The sequence below is a fragment of the Sceloporus undulatus genome, chromosome 4 (assembly GCF_019175285.1).
Source record: "Sceloporus undulatus isolate JIND9_A2432 ecotype Alabama chromosome 4, SceUnd_v1.1, whole genome shotgun sequence".
Lineage (NCBI taxonomy): Eukaryota > Metazoa > Chordata > Lepidosauria > Squamata > Phrynosomatidae > Sceloporus > Sceloporus undulatus.
Genome location: NC_056525.1, coordinates 116,616,907 through 116,636,309, shown reverse-complemented (window position 1 = coordinate 116,636,309; position 19,403 = coordinate 116,616,907). Strand labels below are relative to the sequence as shown.

The 19,403-nt window shown below is 39.7% G+C and overlaps 1 protein-coding gene across 3 annotated transcripts in view; it reads right to left on the bottom strand.

Annotated features, from left to right (window-relative positions):
* Positions 1-19,403, bottom strand: part of BRINP3 (BMP/retinoic acid inducible neural specific 3) — a 316,730-nt gene that overhangs the window by 270,799 nt on the left and 26,528 nt on the right. For all 3 annotated transcript variants that reach the window (XM_042466360.1, XM_042466361.1, XM_042466362.1), the window contains exon 2: positions 14,253-14,538. In XM_042466360.1, coding sequence (XP_042322294.1) covers positions 14,253-14,488 — 236 coding nt within the window. In that variant the 5' untranslated portion in view covers positions 14,489-14,538. The remainder of the gene's footprint in view (positions 1-14,252; positions 14,539-19,403) is intronic.

Sequence of the window (19,403 nt, the reverse complement as noted above, 5' to 3'; positions counted from 1 at the left end):
AACTTTGTCCAGAGTTATATCAACATGGTACTTAGAGTGAATTATTCACTTACTCAGTGTTTTCCTAATCCATCCCTCCCACTGTCTTATAATTCTTTCTTTTGCCCTTCCCACCAAGTAGACTCCTGTCCTGTCTATGTACAAGGAACTCTGGGACTTATAACTCTTAACATAACAGTCCTTATTAATCAGAGGAAAATGTACTTCTTTCTCATTCTCACACAATCTTAATTTAATTGCACCAGTGCGCATACACTATTTTTCAGATAGTAGTTAGGCTCTGGCTAGCTGCTTCAGGTTGGCTCCAATAAACCTCAGAAAAGTGGAACAATAGATACAAGGTAATAAGTTTCAATAAAAATCCTCAGGCATGATCTACACTTTATCCTCGGTTTCCCTCTCATTCTAACAGGGAATTTTCTCTCTGGTTTCTAAAAACGTCACTGACTTTTATCCCAGGGTGGAGAGGTAGATTTTAGAATAAGTCTGAACTATGAAATCAGAGAGTTCTTTCTATCCAGAGAGTTCTTTCCTACCATTTTGCATCTATATACCATTCTCCTTCCTCCTATCTAATGGGCTGAGCAGATGGGCCAGTCTGAGATCATGTATGGGAATGGGTGTGTATTTATGCACTTACCCATTCCCCCCATTACAGACCTGGTATTCCTGCATGCCCTTTACCTCCATCTTGCTGCATGTTGCATGGGTAAAGACTCCTGTCACCATGTCTGATGTAGAAAATGGTTCCTGGCTGCAATCATATAGCCATGCTCTCCATTTCTGCATCAGATGTGGTGATGATGATCCATTCAACAGCAATGATGGATGGAAGTAAAGGGTACACAGGGTCCATCTGGTCAGCCAGGGTTTGTAGTGGAGTTTCCAAGAAACTTGACGGCAAATAGTGGGTCAATTTGACCCATGTTAAGGCCCCTTTACCCCAAGATTGGGCCAGATCCATCAGATCCATGTCTGGCCTGGAAAGATCAGGCCCTATCTGGCCACAGGGTTTTGTCTACATTGTCCAAACAGGGGGAACGCAGGCCTTTTGACCCTTTCAGACAACCTCATAGTCATGCTATTCTCTTCCTTCTCACTGGTTTTAATAAGCTTGTCCCCACCTACAACATTCTGTGTCCACTATACAATGTCCTTGTGGGGGCTGTGGGATTTTCTTTTGTGGGGGATGCTCCTCTTAGGATTCTTCCTCAAAGATGTTTGTACTTCTTCTGCAAACCTAGTAATTCTACCAAGTCTAGAGATACCTCTCTTTTGTGCACAACTGTTGCTAGTTGGTTCCATTGTTATGTTGGCACTCTCCCCTCAAGATGAAGAATATGATACACGATAATGATTTTGCAAGTAAAGGGCTGAGTGAGGAAAAGCCCAGAGTCACCTTGTGAATTCATAACAGAGTCAATACCCTATTTATTTTGTGGTCTTCATGAGAGGCCCAGCAGTTTAAATAGCTGAGTAAATAAAAACTGGTAGTGAGCTGCTCTGTAATAGAATGTACAAAGCACATCTGAGCTCCAGCTGTTGTTTTCAGGCCACTATCACTGTTGGTAACAAGCGTGTCAGGAATCTGAGAATCCAGAAATTAGTGTGGGGCTTTGTTGTTGTTGTTGCTATATTTTGTTTTACTTTGCAAAGGTCTTCTCAGGGAAGCACTTGGCTTGACTGTTAATAGTGTTACTAATGCATTATAAGCTAGACACTAACAGATCGTGACCAGCATACAATATCAGCGCCTCCAGAAGAAATCAATCCGTTCTAAGGCAGATAACAAAGATCTGGATTCAAAAGCAATGACTACTGCCTTAAAACCAATTATACCAGAAGGAAATGGCAAAGACCTAAAGGAAAAAGGAAATGCTAGCTATTTCAACAGTTGAACTTTTTCACATACAAAAAGGGTATGCTAATAAAAACCCAGAGGACATATCACACAGTCAGTCCCCCGAAGCTGATCATAAAGTAGCTTTCTCCCTTGCATAATTTCTCCCATATGAAAGATAAACAGAGAGGTACAGAAGACTAGCATCTATCCTGTAAAGATATCCTGGAGAATCCAAGAGTAAAAAATTCAGTAAATGGAAAACCTCCTGCAAAAGGAAATCTACAATACCCTCTTGACTCTTTTCAACCCTTTTAGCAAAGGAGATTGCTCCCTCCATTCTGGATGCTTCTTTTGATTGAGAAACTATGTAATAGATACTTTTAATCTTATAAATTTTTTGTTATCATTTATTGTCTTAAATTGATTTCAATGTAAACTGCCCTGAGCTTTGGATAAAGAATGGGACAGAAATATTTTAATAAATAAATAAATAAATACTCTTAAATTTCTTTTCACTAAAGATAAATTAGAAGCACAAGACCATTCTGTAGCACTATTATTTGTACAATTACTGCTTACATTACTTCAATAAAGACGTAACAACATTTGTTAAGATTAATCCAAAATTTGATTCTCCACCTCCCAATCTAAAATGAAAAAAAAAAGTCTATTGCAGAGACAAAAGATAAAAGTTCCAAATGAATGTTTCTTTTGCAGAAAGTGCCTGGCCTTATTAACTCTTGTTGAATCTTAAATGATAGAACAGACAAGGTATTGAAAAGCAAATGAAAGGGAATAGTAAATAAGAGAGCAAAGCCAGCCACACATCTAAAATCTTCAACTGAGCAGCTATAATGGCTTCATTTCACATATTGCATCTTTGCAATTCTGTCTCTTCAAAGGGGACAAAAATCTGACTTTAAAAAAAAATCTAACTACAGCTGATGCTGGGGTATGGCTACAGAGGAGGAGAATCATACACGCACTCTTCAGGGAAGAATGCTTGCATTCTGAATCCCAAATGAAATTTTACTTCTCTCTTCAAATTCTTACCATCACCGTAACTTAAACTGTCAACTGAACATTTAGAAATACCTTTCAGCCTTCCAAAGAAAACAGGTAGGCAAAGTTATCAAGGGAATATGTATACAGCAAATATAAGAGTTCTAGGTGTGAAAAAATTCCAATTTCTCATTCCCTGCAATTGTAGAAATTTGGAGTGAAGAAAAACTTCATTGGGATAGCAAGATTTTGGGGGGGGGGGGGGCAAAGCTTTTATAACAACAATAACAATAATAAAATTTTATTTTTATACTACCTCTTCCAGAAGGATCAAGGAAGCTTAAAACAATGATAAAACATGACAGTACAACAATACAAGTTAAAACCCATTATCCCTCCCTTCAACATATAACGTAAAATTACCACATGACAGTAATAAAATAACATCCAATCATTAAAACAATCAGTTAACAATAGAGAGATTGGTATCCTAAAGAGATGGGAATCCTAGAATATCCTATATGGGGTTTCCTCTCAACAGGTGACCAAGCATACTAATTAGGGAAGGCCTGTTGGAAGAGATCCATCTTGACAGCTTTTTTAAAGTTTTTTTAAAGCTGTCAAGGGTGGTAATGTTTCGGATCTCTTCCGACAGGCCAGTCCATAATTTGGGAGCAGCAGATGATAAGGCCCTCTGGGTGACCACAGCTAGCCCGGTCTTTCTTGTCTGCAATGTTTTTTTTTCCAGTGCACAGGGCGGATTGTACAGAAGAAGGTGATCCCACAGATACGTTGGACCCGGGCCATGAAGGGCTTTAAAAGTCTTTATCAGCACCTGGGACTGTGCCCGGAAACTAATAGGCAGCCAGTGAAGACATTTTAACACAGGTGTTATGTGGTCACCTCTAGCTGTTCCAGTGACTAATCTGGCTGCCATGTTTTCAACTAATTGGAGTTTCTGGACTAGGTACAAGGATAGCCCCATTACAGAAGTCGAGACATAAGGTTACCAGTGCATGTACCATGGTTACCAAGTGCCCTGGCTCCAGGAAAGGATGCAGCTGGTGTATCAGCCACAGTTGATAACAAGCACTCCTGACTGTCACATTTACCTGATTTGACATCTGAAGTGACGAGTCCAGGAGCACTCCCAAGATGCAAACACAGTCTTTTAAGGGGAGTGTGTCCCTGTCCAGGACCAGTTGATTTATCCTTAGACTAAAACTGAATCCAGATAAGACAGGGGTACTCGTTGTTGAGACTCCTAATTCAGGTATGTTTTTCCTCATCCAGTCCATTATCGCTTTAAGGCATTCATTGAGAGAAGAGAAGCCGTCCTTGGTCAATGTTGTCATCAGAGGCATGGGGAAATATAACTGGGTGTCATCAGCATACTGATAACACCCTGCCCCATGTCTCCAGATGATCTCTCCCAGCGGCCTCATACACACACACACACACACACACACACACACACACACACAAGCATTGGGGACAGAATGGCGCCTTGAGGGACACCAGATTTAAGTTCTCTTTTTGAAGAACAACTGTCCCCTATTGTCACCCTTTGAAATCTATCTAAGGGATAGGATCAGAACTGCTGCAATGCAGTGCCTCCAATTCCCAACTCTCTCAGGCGTTCTAACAGGATGTCATGATCAATAGTGTCAAAAGCCTCTGAGAGATCCAAAAGTACCAAGAGAGTCACACTTCCTCTGTCAATACATAGATGAAGATAATTGACCAAGGCAACCATAGCAGTCTCAAATCCACATCCTGTCCTAAAGCCAGTTTGAAATGGATCAGTTTAATCCAAAACTATTTAGAGTTGAAGGGCAACTGTTCTCTCAATTACCTTACACAGAAATGGAAGATGGTCTATAGTTGTTCATGTTCAGGGGATCTAAAGAAGCTTTTTTCAGTAGCGGTCATACCACCACTTTCTTTAAACAAGGTGGAAACTGACCTTCATTGAGAGATGCATTAATAATACATTATTTTACCCCCATAGCTATGCCCCTGACCTGACACATCCTATATACATTCTTTCAATTGTCATATGGCTAATGGAAACCGAGTAGTGCATACACACACACACAAACAAACACACAAACCTTTGAAAATATCCTTGATAGGAGGCCCTTTCCAAATAAAATGGTGGCATAGGTACACTTTTGATCTTATCTACCACCCAAAGAAGTGCGAGACCACTGAAATCCCATAAACAAACTGTTAGGATCTGAAGGAGACTCGGGCCCCATTCCCACTATAAAAAGAATCAGATTGCTGAGTGAATTAAATGACCCTAGTTCCCATTTGAAATCGTTTTTTCCAGACACCAAATAAAAAGAGGTTCTTTTGAAAAAAACATGATACCAAAGCTTGTCGAGGAAGTCGGAATGAAAGATTGGAATCGCAGGATTCTGAAGGGGAGGGACTAATGGCAGAGGGCTATTTACCATCCCTCCCCATTGTTTTGGAGATGTCACCCCCCACCCAAATGTTTTCTTGTCATTATTGGTGTGATGCTTGGTTCCTTTAAAAAAAAAACTAAGCGCTTAAGCGACAGAATGGTTTAGCAACTCCTTGCAAAGATGGTAAACCACTCTGTCGCTTAAGCGCTTAATTGTATTTACAAAAGAAAGAAAAGAAAACATGCCCTGTCCTCCTTCTCACAAGCCTCCCTGGGTCCTGGTGCTCTCCATTTCTGTCGTCCTCCTCCTCCTCTTCTCCCTTCCCAGCCTGGCAATGTCCCTTCCTCAACCCCCCAAGCTCCCTTCCCTTTCCCAGCCTTGCCTCCGTCTCCTCCTCCTTCTCTTCTCTGCTCCCCCCTTGCCTTGCTCCATTGCCATCCTCCTTGTCATACTATCTCAGCCTCACACTCTCTCGGCCTCAGAACACACTCTCTCAACCTCCAACCACCCGCCCCCCAAAATTTCCAAGCTGGGTTTGTGTCACATGATTTGCAGGGGAGTTTAAAGAGGTGCTGCCAGCAAGAACCACAATCGCCTCAAAAAACAACAACAACAACAACACCCAATCACACAGGATAAGGGGGGAAAACATTTCATAATGAGAACTAGGGTTCTTTTGAAATTGCTTTCCAAACCAGGGCAGGAGCGAATCATGAAGTGATTAATCCTGCCAGTGAGAATGACCTCTTGGATACAAGACTTGGGTACAATAAATAAAGCTTAATCTACATCATAAGTGCAGGAAAAAACACAATACTTTGGTATTCTCTTCATATTAGGGTTATGTTTTATCATCCCCTTGTGCTGTTATCTTCATAATGTAAAACAACTACAGTATAGATTATTCACACATTACTCAGTGAACACAGCAATGTTGTCTTGATTTCTAGACGAGTTAACATTAGCATGGGAAAGCGTTGCCGCATGACTTCTTTTGTATACCAACATTTCCTGTACTACTTTTCCAAACAAGGCAGGAAACACTGCACTGGTTCCAAGGCCACAAAAGTCATGGCAGAAAGGACTCTTTAAGTAGACCTACTAAAATCAATAGGATTTGCCTTTGTTATGGCCAAATTAAGCCCCAATTTCTTCATTGAATTTGGATCCAACCTTCAGTCTTCAATATTATCTGTCAGATTTCTGGTGACTGAGCTTTCCGGCAGGTGTGATTGAATCATTGTGAAATGAGGGCATTCTGTATTCAGTAGGATCTTTCTTTCAACAGCAGAGACAGTCCCTGACTATATTACATTTTGTCCACAGAAACAATCCTCTATAGGAAAGCAGGCCATTTGGTATTAGCCAAAAGCAATTTACAAATCACTGAAAAATTGCTGGAAAAAGCAGACAAAACTATTTTTGGTATTTATTCCCTAACTGAAGAAGCTATAGCAAAGCTAAACAGGTTTCCCTTCAAGCACATTTATAATCTTGATCCTCACAGTAGCCCATAAATGGAATGGAATGCATAGTCACCCACAGAAAAAGTTACTGGTTTCCCAGAACAGCCTTAAGTACATTAATAGTGTTCTTTACCATGCATGGATCTGAGCAGAGTTTGCTTTCCTTGTAGGCCTGCAGCAGATATTTTATTCCTTCTTCTTTAAATTACATTTGTTGAGTCCCCATTACCAAACGCTGTGCTTTCTGAAGTCCTTTTATTCACTCTTATCTGCTCTTCTCAGCAATATGCCTATACTATTTTACAACCATTTTTCATTTTAAGTTCTAAAATTAAAACAATATGGAGGGACAAAAATGCTCCTTTATAGCAAAAAATATATTCATCAGCCTTAAGAATACGTTATTCATAAACATTATGGTGCGGTCCTGTTTCCAGGAAAATAGCCATGGTTTAGCAAAATCCCAAGATTTTTTCTTTAACCTTGGCTGCTCCACAATATAAATTATTCAGGTAAATGCTATACCTCTCAACTCTGGCAATACTTTCAAAATTCTTTCTACATTGCTCAGCTCTTTAAGAAATGTTTTGTCGAATATATATATATATATATATATATATATATATATACATCCTTTATATGTGTCTGTGTGTGGGGAGGGGCAATCCTCTGCTTTAGAGAACTGGGAGGTTCTTTTACTTTTGTGCATTTTAACAAATAATGTCAGCTAAATGGCTGCAATGATACAAATGTATGGCATTTTTTGTTTGTTTTGTTTCTGAGCATCAATGCTTGAAATTATAGGACAGGTGAAAAAATATGCTCCCCATAGTTGCATATCTATGGCTGGTTACAGACCGGCACTTGGGTCGTCCGCAGGACGTCCCATTTTAAAAAAGGGGCGTCTCTTCTAGACGCCCCTGGGTCTAATACGGACTCTGTCCATACAATATGGCGCCGCTGGCGCCATCTTTACGTATCGGACGCATAGCGTCCGAACGTGTCTCAGCGCCTATGACGTCGCAAATGCGCCAGTGGCGCCTCGCGACATCATAGAGGCGCCGCAAGAAGGAGCTCCATTTTGGAGCTCCTTTTTTGCTCTGCACGGGAGCCACGGCTGCTACAGCTCCCTCACGGAGCAAGCAGCGGCGGTCTATAACCCGCCAATATTTGGAAATATCCCTCTGTATATCCTTAAGTATAATAAAGCCAACTTGAGAAATTTTCTCCATGAATCATCCATACTTGAATGGTAATTTATTTTTGACATCTAACAGTGGAAAAACTGTGAACTGTAAATTTAAGTAATCAAAGAAGGGGGAAGGAAGGAAGGAAGGAGAGCGAAAGAAAGAAAGAAAGAAAGAAAGAAAGAAAGAAAGAAAGAGCAGGCAGACAGTATCAATTTTATGTTTTGAAGGAGGTATTCAGACATACTTGAATCCCCCTTATATTATGTCTTCTGTACAAATTAAGCCCAGAAAAAATGTCAGATTTTTTTTTCTCTTGGTAACAGTACATTACAGTTAAATTTAATTTTTCATTTTCCCAGTTTTTCTGTATCAGTACTGAAGTGGGTGTTTTTTTTAAATCATAATACTTCTGACATTTTGATGTTTATACAAAGCTCCATCATTCACATAATCTCATTTCAGCTTTCTTCCTTGCTGAAGCAAGTTCATAGACACATGTTTAAAGATATGAGGCAAGTGTATAAAATTATTGTGACTTTTAAAATAAGCTTGTGAGCTCTGGGTCCTTGCACAGAGTGCTGAAATGTGTAGTTCAGGACAGATAAGCAATTAGGCCAGGCAGCTCTTACTTACTGAAAGAATGTAAGATATAATAAATAAATAAATAAATAAATAAATATCCAAAACTTAACTATAGAGCTTGTTCATATGTGCAATATATTATGCCTGATTTTTTCCCCAGCTAAATGTGGTAGAAGCCAAATGAATCAAGTTTCTTTCAGTCTCACTTTGTTTATTGTGTTTCTTCCTGTTTGTTACTGGCTGAACTAGAGGCATAAATATTCACTAATTTTATACTCAACTAAAGCAAACAGTAATTCCAGCAAGTTTTTTTTGCAGAAAGTCTGTACAAATCACGAATTTTTCAAAGCTCATTTACAGTTTGCAACAAATTCTGTTCCAAATTTGCATGCAGTTGTTTTGTATAGAAAACAGCTTTTTATGCACAAGAAACATTTTCCCTGTGCAAAAAATACTATTTCTACACAGAAATATGATTTTCCATGCAGAAAAGGGTGTTTTTTGTGCAAATCAACAGTGCATGTTTGGACAAAATAAATATCTAATTACAGATTTTTTTTGTATGTGTATGTGCAGGAAACAGTGTTGTCTATGTAGAAATATTATTTTCTGTGCAGAAATATTATTTTCAGCAAAGAAAAATCGGTTTCTTTCAAAACAACCATATGTGACTTTTGCAGAATGTTCAGAATTGCAAATATTCTTGTCTGTTCAGGGTTCTTCTCTACAGGGTTTCTCGAAATAAGAAGAAACACGATTTTCATATACTTTTCAACTTTTAGAATATTATTTCCATACATTGTCTGAACCCAGCATTCATTATGTATTGCTTGCAGCAAAACATACCTTTTCAAGCCCATCCAATACAAAATTTCTAGCAGATTCTCTCTCCCACTTTCAGGTTTCCAGGTTCTGGGACCTGGTCCCTCAAGTCTCCCCACAGCCTATGAAGATGCTGCTACACCTCTGGAACACTGCAGATAAAGATAAAGTGTGCCATCCTCCTATCTTAAGGACCGTATCCTTGCAAGGCTTACCAGCACAGTCCATGCTTTCTTACCAAGCTGAGCGAGGTGGCCAAATGACCTGTGAGAGATGAGGTGGTGCTACAATTTGCTGTAAACATGAGGAGGCTGGGCTTTTCTTCACCTGACTGTCTTGTCCTTTGATCCCAAGGTGGCTGGGTTCCTTGACCCTAAAGCCAATTTTCATGTTCCTCGGGTACTGGTCAGCTGAGTTAGGAAACCCTTTCCACCCTCCCGATTCTCGCCTCTTCTTATCTACTGTTGTCTTTATTCACCTTCACCAATAACTCTCAGTGGTCTGTACATTTACTGATGAAGTTTTTCTTTCCAAGGCTGCTTTCATACTGGCATTTTTGCAGCCACAAGGATTATTGAACTTCTCCCTAGATCCAACCAGGACATTTGTGGTTGGTCCCTTTTTCTGTTGTACCTTCATTTTAACCAATGAGGCATAAGATGCACATACATATCAGAAAACAGATAATCAGGACAGAAAACAGATGATTACTTTGGGGACATTTCTGGCAGGACAAATTTACCCAACACAAACTATGCTGGACTACTTAGATTTATGTCTGCATAACCTGTTTTTACACAGATTGGCCTCCCTTGCATTCAATGCCAATTCTGTTCTGCCCTTAAAAGAGCCCTCACAATGGTCAACATCCCCCTTTGACAATTTTCTACCCACACCTTCTTTTGTAGGAGCTGCTATGGCTACAGCCAATTATGATTTCCCCACCTCTACTATTTGGAAGGTGGAATGTTGGTAGTCTAGGGCTTTCCAGTCTTATGTTAGAAATCATGATGGTACCTAACAACACACCTTAAGGGCAGGCCCTCATGCCCCCACCCCCATTTAATAATTTGTATTAACCTGAACTGGTCCTCCAATGACAGTGTGGATAGTCTCAATTTTTGGGCCAAATGGCATGTAGGCACATCCAGTATCCATTGGTGAAGTCTATGAGACATGCAGTGGGAGGCTCTACTTCCCAGATCATTGAGCTTGCTACAATGCAACCTTTGACTTATGTAATTCTTCTTCATTTGCATGAGAATGATCTAGTTAAGATACCTGGGCTCCAACTTATTGGTATGGTGATGCCTGACATCCATAACATCCAACATTTTCTCCCAAATGTTCACATCTAGTGGATGAAGATGTTACCAAGACAGGTATGGCAAGGTGCTCATAGCCACTCCTCAATCAATGCAACCCAGTGTCATGCTAATTGAGACATCATCCATAACCTCACTTTGTTCCTGTCACCTACCCAGACACATGGGCAGACATAGCCTAGCTATACAGAGGGGATGGTGTACACCTTTCTCTGGGGGACTGTGATCTCTACTTGGACTCCTTCACCCATCAGCTATGGTGTTACATTCAGGGGGCATGGTCTTGCATGAGGGGGTGCCAAGCAAACAAATGCACCCCCTTGGACAAATGTGGGGAAAATGTGGTTGGGTTGTGTGCATGTGTGTGTCTGTGTGTGTATATGTGTATGCGAAAATGCATATCCATGTTGTGGAAATATATAAATAAATAATAAGCAAGAAACCAAAACAGAACACACATATGAATGGAAAATGGGCAACTTAAGTGAAAGCATGCTTGACAGATCCACCCTTCTTCTATATGATATTTTTTAAACTAGAAAGTAGTAGGAAGTATAAGAATGAGTCATCAAGCTAATCTCTGTTTACATGGCTCGTTCCCACAAAACCGATTGATCAGCAGTGAAGGGTTTTAAGTCATCTCCCTCCTCAGTTATGTGTGCCAACTAGCCATTATTATTTTAATCACTGATCAATACAGTACTGTTTAGATAGGAAGCCAGTGATATAAATTAACAACAAAAATTGAGGGCCTATGAACACAGGTAGGATACCATAGGCCAACACTGGGGTATCTCGGCTGTGGTTCTGGCCCTTTCCTATGCCATTGCTGACAGAGTGATGCCCAGGTGTTCACACTCCCTCCCACTGCCACACAGCACTCCCCTTACCTGTCACATCTGCTTTATTCCCTCTCAAGACCCTTGCTGCATCCGAGGCAGAAATGGGGTGCCTGGTTTCACTCATGTGGCCAGGCACTCCCTGCCAATTTCTCAGGCTCTGACTGGGATCTTGAGAGGAAATGCAACAGAGGTGGCAGGTAAGGGGCATGCAGCGGTACAGTCTGTTGGCTGTAAAGGCAGAGTTTCCAGGAAACTCAGCTGCAAACAGTGGGTCTTTTTATGCTGTGCTATAGTTCTTTGGGTCTGGTCTGGATTGGCAACCAGTCTGGTCATTCCTGGCTCAGGGCTATTGGCTTGTGCCATCTGTAAAGAAAGAATCCAGGCCATGGGAATCCAGGCCTTTTGGCCTGCGCTTTCAGACCCTAAGAGTTAGCATGCTAAAACAAATGGCTATGTTCCTCATTTATATGGGGTCTGCAGTCTACTCCTCTTTTAATTGTCATTGCTTCCCAAATACACACACATACACATTCCTAAATTGTAAGCATTATGAACGTGAGCACATTATGATATAAAGAAGAAACAATTTTAGATTCCTGAAAAACTGGAAAGTATTATATTATTGAGGGTTCCAAGAAACCCATGCATAAAGAGAAAGAATTTATGTTCTACTTCCTCTTTCTTTCTCTATGTTTTTGTGTTAAGTTTAAATAAATGGGCAACCTGAATTGTTATGCACAACAGACACATGCAGATTTTCCTTCTGAAAGCAGTTCTTTTTGCCGCATTGTTTGCTACCTTGAAGGGAGCATTCTGCAACTTTCAGAGGCAGAATGAATCTTGAATACTTTCGAGATTTATTTCAGACTGGTTTCAGGCCTGGTAATGGGGCAGGGTATGTGTTTCCCTTTTGGTTCTATAAGACCTCTTGGCAGCTTCTCTCTCTCTCTCTCCTCTCTCTCTCTCTCTCTCTCTCTCTCTCTCTCTCTCTCTCTCACACACACACACACATGCCCTTTGTATTATGTATTTTTAATTTGTATGTTGCTTTTGTCAGCCATCTTGAGTTCTATACGGAAAGGAAGACATGCCATTAATATTGATAATGATACAGCATAAAAGCCTGTGATAGAAAAGGCACACTGTAGAGGCAGTGTCATGTATGTTCCTTTTCAGTCTTCACTGTTATAGTCAATATGGTGACAATAATTTTATAAAACCTGAACCACGAGGAAAAAAACAGGATTAATATACAGCAGTTTGTTTTGGAAACAATTTTGTTTTTTTATCGAATATAAAAGTTGGAGCAGAATAAAATATGTTGACTTGTCTTTGTATTATTATTATTATCACTGTCATTTCCCCCTATCCTTTGAACAGAAAGATTGCTTTCAAAATGCAGTAAACTGTGGTGGACTCTGCTGATCTATTGAGCTCTCCAAAGCCCCACAATGCATATTTCAAAATCACATATGCATAACAAACCTCATCATGTCTGTGCCTAAGACAGGAGAATCTAATGTAAAAATTGACCTGCAAGACAGTGCCCTCTGGTGCATAGAAAAAAGTAATGGAAAATAAATCTTCACAACACAAAGACATTCTTTAAACCTCCTCCCAAGCCTCTACTTATGAACAAGCAGCAGTTGTGCACGTAGACACAAGCAGGATGAAAATATTGAGTCTGCCCCCAATTACCACAAGCCCAATAGCTCATAAAGCTGGAAACTATGGCAAAACAATCTGAAGCAAATAAGTGACCACCTGTTCAAACAATTTTACTGGCATAAATTGGCCAAGTGATAGAAATTGCCAATCTGTTTCACTCTCTCTCTACATTTGCAACTCCTTTGTTTGGACTGGAGAAAAGCAGTTTGCCAGGATCAATGATTTTAAAAAGAGATAAGCATTAACATATCCTCTTCTCTCCCTCTAGGACTCTGTTCTCACTTTCCTCAAATGTGGGTAAACCCACATTAATGGGATTTCAGTGGTCAACTGTATAGCCATTATTAATGTAAGTAATGCATATAATATGTTTCATGTGCAAACAGCACAACTATTCTTTATCTGATTTATACTCATCACAACAGCCCATGGATTACATGAATCATATTCTTATTTTCTAATAGGTAGAAAGAATTGATGCTGAAACATTGCTTCTTGTTTGATACCCCATTTTATCTTTAACCCTCTTGACCATGATTAAATGACGTGGAGCACTAGCAAATATTTTTATTATTATTTACAGCTCTATAATTATAGTTTTATTTATATGAAAATAGGTTGAAACACAAATACATATAGGCCCAAGTAGCCCATTGCGCCAAACTGGGTGCAATATTAATTGCATGAATTGAAACTGGCATGCACATTTTAAAAAAGTAAATAGCAGCCATAAGCATGGGGAGGCAAAGTTCAAACATTTGTTACCCTGCCACAACCATGACAGAAATTATTTATCCAAAACTACTTCCATAGATGCCAGCAGAACTTGGTTATGACAAAGATGCCAAAGATTGTAAAAACTACAGCATGCAAAGCGTATGCCCTACTTTTGTACTACAGCTCACTTTTAACAGGCAGCAGAAACTTTCTCAGGAACTTATGTCACTGAAAGAGACCTTGGTATAGATATATTTGGAATGAAAGTAGAGATACACTTTGACTTCCACATCACTGCTTTCCCCCACTGCTTTCTCTTAAAGAAATGTTATTTATATACAGCTCCCACAGAGGATTTCATGCTTTTTTAAAACTTCATACCTGTAAATCTTGTATCTTGTGCTAAAACCCTGTCGGCTTCTGTCCACAAAATCCGTGTATTCCGGGGAACGATGGAAAGGTCCCTTATCCGAGAGGAGCCAGTCGAAGGGGCTTGTGGCATGCTGATCTGAAACAGCAGCAACCGCTAAAACCCAGCAATGAAGACTCAGGGCTATCCACTCCCATAGAGCCATCAGAGAGAACAATTCAGCACCAGTACTGCATCGCCATATCATGCTTCCACTGGGGACTTAGAGTCTTCATTCTCTTAGCTGTCCCTTAACACCTAGACAAAATACACAGAGAATTAGATCAGCATGCCTCTAGAACAAATAGGAAGAACTCTTTTTGTCCCCCCCCCCAAAAAAAAGAAACAGCTGACAGAGAGTCAGAAGGGGATTGAAGAGCAATGGAAAGGAGGAAGACTAAGAGCATCCTTCCTATTGTGTCTTCCCCTCTTTGTGTGCACTGGTGTGGACACTTATATTTGTGTGAGTGAATGACTATGCCTGCATGGATGCCAAAAAAAGAGTAACAGAATGGATAAGTGTGTAAGCTTGTGCAATTCTAAGTGTGTATTGGCAAGTCTGTACATAAGCAAAGAGACCTAGGCTCAAAACACACTGCAGAAATTATCCAGTGTGAGACTGATTTAACTGTTCTGTTTCAATGCTAGGGGTTTCTGGGAACTGTAGTTTTGTGATACATTTAGCTTTCTCTGTCAGACAGCTCTGGTGCCCCAATAAAATACAGTCCCCATGATTCCCTAGCACTGAGCCAGGGCAATTAAAGTCATCTCAAACTGGATTATTTCTGCAGTGTGTTTTAGACCCAAGATAACTGGAGGACTATATGGATAGAAGAATTAACTTTACTCTTTCTTCCCTGTACACTCAATGCAGAGTCTTCCCAACTTTCCACCCATTTATGGAATCCACAGTGCATACAATGACACTATAAGCCATTATTTACTGGGTGAAAGGCACATTCTGGCATTTTGTTCAACCTAATCTTTAATGTCAGATTTGTAAATCTGTATTGGTCTCAGATTTGCAATATGTTTTTTTTTAAAGCAGCATGTCAGTAGTACTGTAAGAACCCCAACTGTATCCATCTGCCATCATAACAGCATTTGCCAATTGCAGACCCACATGACCCTAAATCTGTGGGAATTGAGGGTGAACAGGGGAAGAAGGGAAGTCCTATTGTGTGGATCAAATAGTCCTTTCATGATGCTGGATGTTACTCATTGTTTATAATATTAATCACAATCCTATTCTGAAAATACTTTAAGATATAAAAGGCCAATAACTTAAAGTCCAGTGTGTTTCACGGAGTATTAATCTCAACCATGACTCAACTTTTAAAAAAATCTTGGATAAATTACTGCTTCCAGTAGTCATGGAGATATTATTTTGGATGGATGGACTGAATTTCAAATTAGGAGTAGGCACCACTGTCATGAAGCTAACAGGAGTATATTAGTAGAGTCACTGGAGTGTAGTACATGTGCTGTCAGCCAAACTAAAGAGAGTTAGATTGTAACTGAGGGCCAGTCAACATGTGGTATTAGCTTTTAGGTTTTACAAATGATGGGGAATTGTGTGAATTTTTCATTTAGTTATACCTTCCTGCAATGCATTTAATTGCCCATATAAATCCTTACACAAATATGGCACACTTTCAATATTAATTTGTCCTGTTTTCTTTTTGTTGGGTTGATTTAAAAAAAAATTGACAACTGCAAAGAAAACAACTTCTGTTTCTGTTTCCTGCACACACAGAGGGAGGAGGGGATCATTTTGAGCAGAGTAAGTACTGAACTGTGAAAATTCTTTTTAGTCCAGGTTCTCCTCATCAATTTCTTGAGGTTTGAGAAATATTTTTGACCATATTCCCAATATTTTCAAATATTCTTTCCATCTTTATGACTGCATTTGGTTGCATTCTGGAGGCACATTTCCCCCCCCCCCCCCAGCTCAGTATTTCCTGATTTATCTGCTTTTTGTATTTACTTAATTTATTCATCGATTGAACATATGTCACAAGTTACAGAATGTGCAATGATACGTGCCCAACTAAGGATGAACTTGCAAGGTGCAAAAGAGGTAGATACTGATATTTTGTATTCCAGCTTGTGTTCTCACTTTCAGTTGTCTGTCCTGTCATTTCCTCACTTGTAGACTGGTATTCTAAAGCTTGATTTCACTTGTAATCAATTATAGCAGAAGACTCAATTTTCCCTGATTAATAAGCTCCAAAACACACTGCAGCAGTAATCCAGCTTGAGAAAGCTTTAACTGCCCTTGCTCAATGCTAGGGGATTCTGGGAACTGTAGTTTTGTGAAACATTTAGCCTTGTCTCTCAGAGAGCTCTTGTGCCACAATAAACTACAATTCCCATTATTCCATAGCACTGAGTCAGGGCACTTACAGTAAAATGGTCTCAAACTGGATTATTTCTGCAGTGTGTTTTGGACCTTTGTCTTCAACAAAGATGGTGTTTTGCTGACCATCTTTATTTCCAAATAACTAGTCTGAAAATGGCAATGATCTGAATGGTTAAAATCTGAACTAAGTGGAGCCAACCAATTAGGGTTCTTTGAATGTTGAGAAGTTATGTGTGTGAGAGTGGGCTTGAATATAAAAGGAGAGGTTTGACTGTCTGTCAGATAGGAGCAGCTGGAGACAGAGATAGGAATGTGATCAAAAATAGAAATCTAGTCAGGAGCTGAAAGGGTGATACAGAATTGAGTAAGGAATTGTGGAGCATGCTGTTACATTGGTATAACACAGGCTGATACTCTGAAATAAATATGGCTTACATGCTTTATGTTTGGACCTTTTGTTCTGAAATAAACATTTATTCTCATTTGAGTTTGCATCTTTGTCTGGAAATCTTTTAGTTAAGATTTATTTTATTTAAAGTTTATTTAAGATTATAGGAGAAATTGTTCACGCAGTTACAACCCCAACAGAAAGTACTTTCACTTCTCCACTGTTAAAATCACCTTAGGGACCCATTCACTATCCCAGAATTTAAAGAATGTTTGGGCAAGGGGAATTACAGGAACTTGAAGTCTGGTTGAGTGGGCAACATGGAGGGATTATTCATCACAGCCTAGCTCTCATGTAGTTGCTTGGTGGATTGACTGATTTTATATCCTGCCTTTCTCCCAGTATGGGATCCAAGACAACTTACAGTATGAGTTAAAAACAAAATACAGTTAAATCTATGCATAATACAGAGCTTAAACTCAATTAAACAAACCATAGTATTAAAAACAATAATTTCAAACAATTCTTGAAAGGCTGGTAAAATATGATAATAGTGATAAAATGCAGTACAACACATCCCAATTAAATGTTCTTCTCCAACAGGTAGCTAATACTCAATGGTGTGGCTAAACAGCAAGATCCTTGCCTTACAGTGGAAAGGGCAGAAAGGGGGGCCACCTCCCATTCCATAGTCTGACAGAAGGCACCAAGAAGGCACTAAACATGCATTGACTGATGCTGAGAGTGTTAGAAAGCCCTCCCTTAAAGATCTTAAAACTCGGGTAGGCTCATACTGGGAGATACAGTATTTCAGATAGTTTGGATCTCAGCTATCCATAAGCTAATAATGATCCCTTAAAACCTAGGGTGCATGTACACTGTATAAATAATGTAGTTTGACACCACTTTCAGTACGGTAACTCCATTTTATGGAATAGCAAGAGCAATAGCAAGTACATTTCAATTCCACTAATCAGTGCACTTAAGCATTCCCTAAGCAATTTACAATGTGTAAGCTAATTGCCCCCAACAAGCTAGGTACTCATTTTTGCCACCTCAGAAGGATGCCAGGCTGAGTCGCCCCTGAGCCCCTGGCTGGTACTGAACTCACAACCTTGTGGTTTGTGAGTGCCTGCAGTACAGGCATTTAACCACGGTGCCACCTGGGCTCCTGGAATTTGTAGTTTTTTTTAGGTCTGGCAAAGAGTGCTAGAGGATCACAAAACTTGAAATCCTAGGATTATGTAGGAAGGAGCTATGGCAGGTAGAGAGGTGCTAAGCAAAAATGGCAAGTCTGTGGCCCTTCAGGTGTTGTTATTGTAGGCCTAGCAAGAACAGCAAATAGTGAGAAATTCTGGGGAAAATTCTGGGAGAAGCAGTTCAATAATATCTGGATAGCCAAATGATTCACATTCCTGCAACCTATCTGAACATCTATGGTATCACCTGCTGACATCTGATGCAAGCACTAAAACGTTCGTACACTACTTAGACAAGATAAGTACATTAATTTTAATGGGATGAAAAGAGGATAAGGGAGTCTCTTTTTCACAGTACTTCTCTCCTAGCGTACAGAATAAAAAGTAGTCACAGTGAGACTCTGGACAAGTGTGCTATGCTTCCTTGCATGCTTATTGAAACTAGATCCTTAACCCCAGAATAAGACACTTCTCTCTCCAACACACAGGTCATGCCATGCTAGGTAATGGTCACACAAGGATGGAAAACCTATTTGGTTCTGTAGTGAGGGTACAAATCATTTTGTTGCTTGTTTGTACATTTTAGAGTAATAATAGGTCCTAACAATTTTGATAAAGCCAAGGCCCTTTCTTACTACACAATCAAAGCAGAATGATTCCACTTTAATTTCCATCATTCCACCCTATGGAATCCTGGGATTTGCTGTTTGTGGAGAAATATTTACAATCCTCAGCCAGAGAGTTTTAGTGCCTTCCCAATCTACAAACTCTAGGATTCCACAGGATGCAGCCATGGCAGTTATCATGGAATCATACTATTGTAACTTTGTAGTGAAAAGACCCCTGGGGAAAAATCATGCTGCAAAAACTGATAATGTTTTATACCTGAATGGAATCTAATGAAGATACTCAAAGAATGCTGCACCCCACACATACTGCCATTTGATCTTATATGTAAGATGACAATGATCAAGAGGGAGTTGTGACAGACAGAAATTAACTGCTGCATGGCAATAACTTTGCAACGATCCACAGAAAACCTCCTAGTTGTATTATTCAGATAATGCAGTTGCTACCTTAATGTGAAATTGAAACAGCATGACATTTCTGTAATGAAGGCTTGCAGTGTAATAGTTTTTTCTTTGGTGAATCTATTTATAAAGAAAAACTTCCT